At 60.4% G+C, this 11,067-nt stretch overlaps 1 protein-coding gene across 1 annotated transcript in view; it reads left to right on the forward strand.

The window, feature by feature from the left end:
* The window catches only part of ASXL2 (additional sex combs like 2, transcriptional regulator), a 15,108-nt gene extending 6,839 nt beyond the window's left edge, over positions 1–8,269 (forward strand). Inside the window, exons 4-8 of the mRNA XM_017838512.1 lie at positions 262–358; positions 2,079–2,184; positions 3,662–4,292; positions 5,930–6,082; positions 6,296–8,269. Coding sequence (XP_017694001.1) covers positions 262–358; positions 2,079–2,184; positions 3,662–4,292; positions 5,930–6,082; positions 6,296–8,269 — 2,961 coding nt within the window. The remainder of the gene's footprint in view (positions 1–261; positions 359–2,078; positions 2,185–3,661; positions 4,293–5,929; positions 6,083–6,295) is intronic.
* The last annotated feature ends 2,798 nt before the right edge of the window (positions 8,270–11,067 follow it).

An 11,067-nucleotide genomic window follows, 5' to 3' on the forward strand; every position in this document is an offset into this window, starting at 1 on the left:
GCCCCAGGATCCAGCCTGGAGCTCCCACAGCCCCGGGATCCAGCCTGGAGCTCCCACAGCCCCAGGATCCAGCCTGGAGCTCCCACAGCCCCTGGGATCCAGCCTTGGCCGGGCACAGCCGGACTGACGCTGTTGCTTTTCCCCGTGCAAGTTCCAGGGGGGTTCCCGAGGGATCTGTGGCAGCCCTGGGGCTCCTGCTGGTTCCAGGGCGATTCCCTGCCCTGCCCAGGGGTGACCTGCCTGTCCTGTGTCCCGTTGCAGGTGGGGGCTGACGGGCTGATGAAGCTCAGCGGCTCCGCGCTCAACAACGAGTTCTTCACCTCGGCCGCCCAGGGCTGGAAGGAGAGACTGTCAGAAGGTAAATCCTCCCCTCCCCGACCCCAGCAGGCTCCCAGCTGGGCAGGGTCTGGGGAATGCCTGGAGGCTGTTCCATGGAGCCCTGCAGGGACTCACTGCAGCCTGCCCAGCCTTTGGAAGCAAAGGCAAGCCCAGAATTCTGGGACCTCCAGGTCAGAGACACTGCAGAGGGAGTTCTCTGTTCAACTTAAAATGTGGAATAGAGCAAATCTCTGGGAAAGATGAGAAAAGAAGGAAAAATGTGTTTAAAATCCCTCTGAAATGATGGTGGAGCTGTGGCATTCCAGAGTTGTGGTACCTGAACAGAGACACTGCTGAGCTCAGGAGGGAAGGGGAGTTCTGTTCCCAGAGCTGGGCTCTGTGTCCTCGGCCAGGGTCGGTGTGGTGTCCTTGGAGATGTCAGTTTGCATGTTTAGATTGGATATTAGGGAGAAATTCTTCCCTCTGAGGGTGGAGAGGCCCGGGCACAGGTTGCCCAGAGAAGCTGTGGCTGCCCCTGGATCCCTGGAAGTGTCCAAGGCCAGGTTGGACGGGGCTTGGAGCAACCTGGGCTAGTGGGAGGTGTCCCTGCCCATGGCAGGGGGTGGGATGGGATGATCTTTAAGGTCCCTTCCCACCCAAACCATGCCACAGTTATGTGGTTCTGTACAGCACAAAGTCAGCCATTTGCTGATCTGTGAGGCTCCTGCACCTTCAACATTCATTTTACCTTGAACTTAGAGGTGTTTATTTCCATTATTTGATCACACACATCACTCTCTGTGGGCAGGATCCACCTCCTGCCCTGTGGAATTGAGGCATAGCCTGTTCCCAGAGTTTTCTAAAGACTGCAGCACCAATCCTGAGTGCCTTCAGGAGGCAGGAATATCACTCATGCCCAGGGGATTCCCCTTCCAGGGCTGACCAGCATTCCCTCTCCTCCTGTCCCTTGTTCCCTGGGAGCAGAGCCCGACCCCCCCAGCTCCCCCCTCCTGTCAGGGGGTTGCAGAGCCAGAAGGTCCCCCCTGAGCCTCCTTTGCTCCAGGCTGAGCCCCCCCAGCTCCCTCAGCCCCTCCTGCTGCTCCAGCCCCTTCCCAGCTCCCTTCCCTGGACTGCCCCAATTCCACCCTGGCAGGAACTGTGCTCCCAGGGGACACTCAGCTTCCCTTTGGACAGATTTCAGTCACTGCACAGAGAACAAACTCAGCAAGAATTTCTTACAGTCCTGTTACTTGAGCAAATTGTCAAGAGTCCAACTGTGCAGTGATGGAAACATTCCATGTCTGTGGATCCCTTTGGGGAATCCCCTCTCTGGTAACTGCAGTGTTGGAAAACACCTGATTCCTGTCACTTCCCTCCTGGGAATGGTGTGGGAAGGAGACAAACCTTCAGGTCATCAAGGCCCTGCCGTGGTGTCAGTGATGCCCTCACAGGACCAACACATCTCACACACCTTCACGGTGCAGAGCTGCTGGGGAGGGCTCTGAGGGCACAGGGGAACGTTTCTGGGCAGCCACAAACCCCTGGGTGGGAATGTGCCCCTCGGGGGTGCGAGGGGGGTTTGTTTCCCTGCCTGTGCCAGCAGAGTGTCCAGAGGAGCCCCTGGGGCTCAGGCAGGGCTGCAGCATCCCGGGGTGCTGGGGCTCCTGGGACAGGGCTGTCCTGGGGCTGTGAGGGCTCTGGGCTGTGCCTGGTCCATCCACCCTTTCCTGGCTCTGACAACACCCCTTTGGCACCCGCAGGCGAGTTCACCCCGGAGATGCAGCTCCGGATCCGGCAGGAAATCGAAAAGGAAAAGAAGGTGGAGCTGTGGAAGGAGCACTTCTTCGAGAGCTACTACGGGCAGAGGTGAGAGCTCAGCTTGTGCCCGGGCCCTGCTGTGTGTCTGTCCACCCACAGACACTGCTGTCCATTAGTCCTGAACCCTGAGGAAGGTCTCTGGCTTCACCTGCCCGCCAGGGAGCTGGGAAGTGCCAGAGGGATCCAGGCCAGGCACGAGGTGTTTGCTGCCCCAGTGCCTCATGCTTTGCCCTGGGCAGCCCTGTTCTCCTTAGACAGGATGTCCTTGGGCTTCACACCTTTTCCCATTCCTTGCCACGATCCTTGGAGCCACTCCCGTGGTTCTCCTGGTGCTGGGGCTCTGGAGGTCCTTGGAGCTGTGGTGGCTGAGCGTGTCCCACCTCTGGTGTGCTGCCCACGTCTCCAATCCCACAGCTCTTGGTTAAACTCCCAAACCTGCCCGTCTTTTGTTCTGTGTTTCCTCTTGGTTTAAGATTTTCCCACCCTCTGGGCTATGGGGAGGTTTCCAGGTTTCTGTGTGAGTTACTGAGAGACCTGGGAAGGAGCAGACACATATAAATAACTGATAAGGGGTTTCTTATCCTGTGTTTCTGCTTGTTATCCAGATTTTCTGCTCGTTCTGGGCCTGCAAGTCCGTTTGCTTCCCATTAATCCAGGGTGTTTTAACCCTCCAGAGCATCTGGGTTATTTCTGTCATGCCATGGTCTGGTGGGGATGCTGTGGGTGAGCCAGGGCTGGGGTGTGTGTATGTACAAGCTGTAGTACCAACTACAGGAATACACCAGGCTGGGGGTCCAGGTGACCTGGTGCATTGGTAGGAGCTTTACTCAGCCACCTGACCCAGGGCTCTGGGTGCTGGAAGGTGACAACAACCACAGTCTTGGAGTTTTAGGGGGACAGGGGACAGCAGGACAACGTGGAGGGGACATGTGGAATAGCAGGACCTCAGTTCCCTCCAGCTCCTGAGAGCTTCTCTGGTAGGAACCATTCCCAGGGTCTCACTGGGATGGGCTTCCTCAGGCTTCATGGGGTCATGTTTGGGGAACAAAACGGAATTTGATGGTTCTTTGAGAGGGGTGGATGAAGTTAATCACCCTGGGAATTAGATTCCACGTTTTTAACATGGAAAAAATGCTGGGCCCCTTTTCAGTGTCCCTTCCTGCCAGAGTCAGCGTGTGGGCCCAGGGCAGCCCCGAGCCAGGGGCTTGTTCCCACCCTGCACAGGAGCCTGTGGTGGCTGATACAGGGAGTATTTACTGTTGGCCAAACCCCTTGGATTTGCAGCCTGGAAAATCAGTGTCTGGACAGAGGCCTGGAGCTTCCTGGTATCCCATTTAGGTGGTTTTAAACCTTGATACCGATTTCTGTTTTTCATGTCAGAAGTAACAGCACAGAAGGTTCTCAGAGCTGTGTGGGACCTTTATTTGGGGTGTGGGGTGCAGGGGACCCTGCCCCTGTTTCCCCGAGGATCGTGTGTGGGTTTTGCACAGGTGTTTTACCAACTCTGCCTCTGTTTGTGTGCCAGTTCTGGGCTGAGCCCCGAGGAGTCGGAGCGGCTGACGGCGCATCCCGAGGCAGAGCCCGCCCAGCCCCGCGGCGCCCACGGCACCTCTGCCCCCGAGGCCAAAGCACAGCCAGCCCAGGAAGCACCAGCAGCGAGAAAAGGAGGAGAGGAAGGAAGAGAGGACGCACCAAAGCCAGCCAAGCCCCCTGAGGCCTTGGTGAAGCCCAGCGACCGTTCTCCCCCTGTCAGAGAGAGAGTCCACGGGGAATCCGTTCAGGAGAGACCCCAAACTGCCACCAGGCAGAAGCCAGAGGAAGAGAGGAAGCACAGTGCAGCGAGGGAGGTGCCAGGGAACGAGGCCGTGGGTGCCCCCAGCAAACCAAAGAGCCCCGGGGCAGGGGAGGCAGCAGCGAAGGGGCAGAGCCCGGCGGGGGCTCCGGCCCTGCCCGAGAAGAAGCCCCCCGTGAGTGAGGACATGGAGGTCAGCGTGGAGGCCCACAAGAGGAAGTCAGAGAGCCAGGAGGAAGCTCCAGCCACCCCTGAGAAGAAGCCCCGGGTGGTGGAGCCCTGCCGGCACCACCAGGCATTTCGGAGCCAGCCCCAGCCCTTTCCTGCCGCCGGGACCCCCGTGCCACGAGTGCCCCCCCTCAAGGTAAGGGGCACAGGGGCAGAGCCACGGCCCGGCCTCACACGGGGGCCTCTCGTGGAATCTTGGAATCCCAGAAGGGTTTGGGTGGGAAGGGACCTTAAGGCTCATCTCATCCCAGCCCTTGCCATGGGCAGGGGCACCTTCCACTGTCCCGGGTACCAGGGTGGAACCAGGGGAGCTGCAGAGGGACTGCCAGGCTGTGAGGACAGAGCAGGGGTGCAGAGAGCCTTGCGGGTGTGGGAGGTCCAGCTCCAGAAGGAATTCCATCCACGGCTTCCTGAGAGCCAGCCCAGCACTGAGTTACTCCTGTGTCTGGAACAGGCCGTGTGGCACCACTGCAGATGTTTGCAGCAGCCGAGGGCAGCAGTGCCAGCTGAGGAGCAGGGAAAGAGCCTTTGGGGGAACACCTCAGTTCCAGAGGCCCTTGAGCTGCCCGGTCTTCCCAAGAACCCACCTGGGAAAGGAAATGGGGAACTGGTCACTGCTGGGACGGGCAGGACAGAAACATTCCAGGCTTTGCCCCTCGGGTTTGGGAGCCAGGTCATAGGACCAGGCACCTGCTGCTGAACCTGCTGGTTTGGGGCCTTAGGCAGAAGCTGTAAACGGGAAACCACTTAATTCCTGCATTTCTGTGTGTCCCGGGAATTCTACTCCCCTGTATCAGTATCCTTGATTTACTAAAAGGCTGCAAACTCAGAACTTTACAAGCAGTTCATTGTTCTCACCATGTTGCTCAGTACAGCACCGAGGCAGGAAAGCAGCAATGAAATCGTCAGTGGCACAGAACTGGGGGTCCATAAAGAGACCTGGAATAGCAGCCAGGAAGGCTGGTTGGGCTGCCAGGGAAATAAAGGGGTTGGATTCAACAGGGTGAGTTGAAGGGGACTGCAGATGGTGACTACAAAAGCAGGAGAACATGGGGACAGGTGTGTCATTCCCAAAACAAAGAGAGAAGTGGTGAAGTGGCTGCTCAGAGCTCAGTGGGACTCAGGGAGGTTTTGTGGATATGGAAAACAAATGTAACCTCAAATAAACCCCCTGAGGTCCCTGCAGGGGGGACAGGGGAGCACCGAGGGCAGGGCAGGGCTCAGCTGGAAAGAGCAAACGGAGAGAAAGTCAACTGGGACACTGAGGGGAATGTTTTGGAAGAAAGGACTGAAATATTGGCATTTAATCTCCAGGTGGAGGGATTATTATGGCTTGTACAAAGACACCGAGGGGACGAGTGGTGGGTGTGCAGGGGGAAGAGCAGGATGGTGCCACCGGCCTTCCAAAGGGCAGAAATTCCATCTGAAGGAAGTGTGGAGCAGAGGAAGGGCCGACAGGTGTCAGGGTGTGGAACAGCCCTGCAGGGAGGAGCTGGGTGGGCTCTGAGTGACGGTGTCCGATGGTTCTCGCTGTGACTGTGAGGGACGAGCTCCACCCTGAGCCACTGGGGTTGTACTGCACTTGAACCGGGTGTGAGATCCAAGGGCCCTGCACCTCTCCTGTTACTTGTTTGGAGAGGAGGGGTGTCTCCAAAGGGGTTTCCCCAAAACTACAGCCGGTTCTCTAAGACTAACCTGCCAGCCCTGGAACTCTCAGCCCGCGGGCGGGACGTTCCCCGTGTCTCAGCCACGCTTTGCTCTGCTCTGTTCCAGATTCCCGTCTCCAGAATCTCCCCGATGCCATTTCCTGCGGGCCAGGTCTCTCCCAGGGCACGTTTCCCCCTCTCCCTCGCCAGTCCGGGCAGGACAGGGGCCAGGACCTTGGCCGACATCAAGGCGAGAGCCCAGCAGGCCAAGGCTCAGAGGGCAGCGGCCGCCGCCGCCGCCGCCAGCGCCGCCGCCGCCGCCTCGGCCGGGGGGGCCGTGCCGGGGCCCGGCCCGGGCGGGGGGACACCCCCGGGCAGCGGCACCACCCAAACCCAAACTGGAACGGCGGGGAACCCACTGGAACTGGCAGGAGCTGGAAGCGGGGGAGGTTCGAGAAGGTTTCTTCCCCAGTGCCCAGGGCCCCGTTCCCAGGTGGAGAGCCCGGCGGCGGAGCAGGGAGCTCCTGGCAATCCTTCTGGAGCACAACTACAGCCAAGGGCCCCCGCCCAGCCCGGAGCACCCGGCACCGGCGCCTCAACCACGGCCCCGGCACTAGGGAATGGGAACGGGAATGGGAATGGGAATGGGAGTGGGAATGGGGGGGCCGAGCCGAGCCCCCCGCAGGTGACGGTGGCCCCAGGGACGGGATCCCCGTGCACCGGGAGCGGGGACAGAGCGGGGACAGCCCCCTGTGCCCGCGGGGCTCCGGCGCTCGGGGACGGGCCCGGCTGCGGCACCGGCACGGCCGGACCCGCGGGAGCACCCACGGCCTCGGGAGGGACCGGCTCTGACGAGTCCAAAAGCAAATCCCCTTCCCCCCTGGTGTCCTCACTTCCATCCGCAGGCCCCGAGGCCCAGGCTGGAGCTGTGGGCGCTCCTGCCCCCGTCCCGCCCTGCAGCGCTCCCTCAGCAGCACCCGGCCTTAAAACCCCCCCGGGCGGGGCCCTGCCCAAAGCCAGCTCCAGCATTCCTGCCAACAACCCTTTGGTCACCCAGCTGCTCCAAGGCAAGAGCGTCCCCCTGGAGCAGATCCTGCCGAAGCCGCTCACCAAAGCAGAGATGAAAGCGGTGCCCTTGGCTCCTCGGGAAGAGAAAGGGGCAGCGGCTCCTCCCGCCGCTCCCGGTGCGGTGGGGAACGGCACCGGGGCCGAGGCGGGCGACAGACCGTCGGGTTTGCCCTCGCAGCAGCTCGGGAAGATCTTCTGCCAGAACAGGCCTCTGCCTCACATTCCAAGGACCTTCCCGCTCCCCTCGGGAAAGGAGCCCGGCCATGAGCAGCAGCAGTGCCACGAGGCGCTGAGCAAGGCGACCCAGGAGCAGATCCTCCAGACCCTCATCAAGAGGGTGCAGAGGCAGAATTTGTTGCCCGTCCTTCAGCCCTCGCAGCTGAACCTCCCACACTCAGGTTTCCCAGTGGAGAACAGTTCCACCAGCCAGAGATTCATGCTGGGCTTCACGGGCAGGAGGACGTCCAAGCCTGCCATGTCTGGTCATTACCTGCTCAACATCTCCACCTACGGCCGTGGCTCGGAGAGTTTGAGGAGAGGCTTCTCCTTGAACCCCGAACTCCGCCTGGGGCTGAGCAGTCCCGCGGAGGGTCCCAGGGCAGAGTTTGGGGAGTGCGAGGAGGGGGCCGGCCCGGGCAGCAGCAGCGAGGAGGACGCGGACGACGAGAGCACCGGCGACGAACGGGAGCACTTGGGCGTCAAGGAGGAGCCGCAGGCGTCCGGTCAGTGTGAGAGAGAGCGGGGATCTCACAGCACCAGCCCCGTGGATCCCGGCTCCCTGGGGGCGAGGGCTGGGAAGGCTGAGGCGGCCCCGGCAGCGCCGGCAGCCGGCACCAAGGAGAGCACTGCGGCGCTGGACGGCACCGCGCTGGCCCGGGACCTGCTGCAGGCCGCGCAGGAGCAGATGGCACACGCCATGAGGGGGAGGATGCACGGCAGCCCGGAGCTCTTCGGGCCTCCCGCCCCGTCCCCGGACTCGGCGCAGCCCCCGCTGCTCCCCGCCCCGCACCCCCCGAAGGGCTCTGGGAGCGCCGGGGCGCAGCTCCTGGGGCCCAGCTACAGCGGCACAATAAACGTCTCCACCTCGCCCGACGTGAGCCAGGGCTCGCTCATCACGGGGCTGTCTGAGTGCAACCAGCTGGCCAGTTCCATGGGGAACGTCATGTCCTTCTCCGTGACTGTCACCACCATCCCCGCCGGCCAGGCCGTGAGCTCTGGCGGGCACGGGCAGCCCCTCCCGGTGCAGGCCTTCGCCGAGGACGGCGGCGTGGAGGACCCCCCTTCCAAATGTTACTGCAGGTTGAAAGCCATGATCATGTGTAAGGGCTGCGGGGCCTTCTGCCACGATGACTGCATCGGCCCCTCCAAGCTCTGCGTCTCCTGCCTCGTCGTGCGGTAACCGGGACGGCACGTGGGGAAGAGGATGGCTCCATTTAGGGTTTGCTTTCGGAACTATGTTGGGAAGAAACAGGAATTTTACTGCCTTGCACAAGAGACACGTTACTGAATCAGGAAAACAGAGTAGAGTCCTTCTTTCATTAACGAAAGAGCACCTTCTTGTACAGGGAGTCGAGATCGCGCTCGACTGCGTGAATTGTGACAAGAGTTTGCACTTAAGGAATTATGTAAATATGTCACATTATTTTGTTTAAAGATATTTTTTCAATCTTTTAGGAGGTAGTGTTTGACTTGTGCTGCAGTTTCAGTAACCCCAGCCCGCTCTGAGCGTGTTTGCTGAGCTCTGCTCGACGCGGGGGCTCCAACCCGTAGCCTGTGGTTGGTCTTCTCCTGGCGAGGAGGAGAACGGGATAATCCCAATCCATCCGTGTGTGCTGACCGGGGACAGAGCCCTGAGAGGGCTCCCTTGGCTGCCCTCTGGTTCAAATCTTTGGGAATGGGAAGGCACTGCCAGTGTCGTGCCAGCCTTCCCAGTCATTGCCTTCCCCCCCCTGTGACCTGGCTGTTCCCAGGAGGCTCCTGGGCTGTGCAATATGGGCTGGGGTTTCTGAGCTGCAAATCCTCTCCCGGGAGGCACTTCCAGTCACCACACTGTGAGGGAGGTGGTGTCTGGGTGTGTGACTGGGCAAACTGAAAGAAGGAACTGTCCCGGCCATGGGGCCCAGAGTCCCTGGAACAGCTCAGGAACTGGGATTGTCGGTGCCCCCTGAACCACTGAGAGCAGAGCTCACACAGCTGTGCTGGGACTGTCAGGACCGGGCAGGAATCTGCTCTCCTGGGCGTTCCCAGTGAGCTGGGAGGTGCCCTCCTGCAGCCCAGGGCCAGCAGCTGCTGGGACACGGGGGCAGGTGAGGGGCACAAAGCGTCACCCTCGGACCTGCCATGTTCTGGGAAGCGTTTTGTGCTCCTCCAAACCCCCCCGTGGTCAGACATCTCCAGTTTCTCTCCAAGATTCTGTGTTTATTCCGTGTAGGGAAAGGCAGTGAGTGTCTGGTTGGGCCTCGCTGGGCAGCTCTCTGTATTTGAAGAACCAAACCAGGCTCAGCTCAGCTCGGGTTGGGCTCAGCTGAGGGGAAGGGTGGGCTGGGGATGGGGCTGCCCCTGCCCCTTGTACCTGACAGGGCCAGGCACAGCTGGGGATGCTCGTCCTCACTGTCCATCCCTGGATTCCTTCTGCTGGAGGATGGAAACTGAAGCGGCCCCGGGGTGGCCCCGCGTTCCCTCGGGAGCTGAGGACGGGCTCACACGGGGCACTCGTCACACCAGGGCTGTTCAGAGACCACCGGGCTCGGTGGGCCCGTCCAGTCCCACACTGTCCCTGCCCTGGCAGGCAGGGGCCTCGCTGCCTCCTGGTCAGGGAACAGAGCTGGGTATGTTTTTGATGGAAAAGCACTGAATTCACTTTGAATCCAAAGGCCTTTTAAAGCTGAAGCAATATTCCCACGGCAGTGGGACGGCTGTGTGGTGCACGGGGTCCTCAGCCCTCCTTTCCTCTCCCTTGGCTGTACTACTGCTTCCCCTTCCCTTCTCCCCCCGGGAACCTGGCACGTGGTGGGAGGAGCAGAAATAATTGTCTGGGAGGTTTTTCAAGGAGCAGGCGCTGCCCAAACCTGCCAGAGCTCCAGGAGCGTTTGGACAACGCTCTGAGGCACAGGATGGGATTGTTGGGGTGTCTGTGCAGGGCCAGGGGTTGGACGTGACGGTCCTTCCAGCTCAGGATATTCCATGGTTCTGTGATTTATTTGGTGATGGTAAGGAAAAGGGAGTTGCAAACTAAATCCCGTGGCAGCAGGAGTGTTTCCTTCCCTGCCCTGCGAGTGCAGCTGCCTCCGGAGCAGGAGCTGCAGCATCGCTTCGTCTGGGATTTGCTCATCTTAAATTCATCGCAGAGCAGTGGCCCCCCTCTGTCTGATTCCACATCACTGCTCAACCATCCGTGGAGAGGATTTAGGGATTAGAAATAAACTCAATTTTTTTTAACCTAAAACTGAAATCTCAAAAAAAACCTGCACGAAATTGCTCCCGCGAGCGTCTCGCGTTGGTGGTGGTTGTAGCCCAGGGATACCCCAGGCTGTGTGTGTTCCCACCACTTCCCACTTCCAGCTCGGGTCCTGGAATTCTGAGTAACTCTGTCCTTGTCTGGGCGTGAAGGAGCTCCCAGCAGTGTAATCCTGGGCAGACACACCCCTTCCCGCCCGGGACAGCACCGGGAGGATCCGATTTGCAGACTGTGCTGGCTGCAGAGCAAACTGACCCGGTGGCTCTTGCCTCAGAGGAGAGGGAGAGGTTTTGCTGCCCAGCTGGAGCAGTTCTGTCACTCCTTGGCTCCCCTCGGTGTGTTTTCCCAGGCTGAAGGAGAGGATGAGGAGGGACCATGGGCAGTGACCTGCCTGTGTCCCTGAGCACTCACCGGTGTCTCACGGGCTGCCGCTGGAAAGACAATTCCAGTGCTCCTCTGGCATTTCCCAAACCACCCCATCCTGGCTGTGCTTCCAGCTCCTTCATCCCGTTAAATTTTACCTGTGTCCTCTGCTGTGCATGGATTTGGGCTCTGTGCTGGTTCCTGGCAGTGCAGGGAGCTGCTGGTCCCTGAGCTGTCCCACGGGAATGTGCCCACCTGGCCCTCGATGGCCCGGGGTGGGATGGCTGGTGATCCAGAGGAGGATGGCTGGTGATCCAGAGGGGAATGGCTGGTGACCCCAGACATGGAGGTGGCCCCAGGCTGGCACTGGCCAGTGC

Source organism: Lepidothrix coronata, unplaced genomic scaffold (genome assembly GCF_001604755.1).
Source record: "Lepidothrix coronata isolate B3197 unplaced genomic scaffold, Lepidothrix_coronata-1.0 Scaffold344, whole genome shotgun sequence".
In the NCBI taxonomy this organism is placed as follows: Eukaryota; Metazoa; Chordata; class Aves; order Passeriformes; family Pipridae; genus Lepidothrix; species Lepidothrix coronata.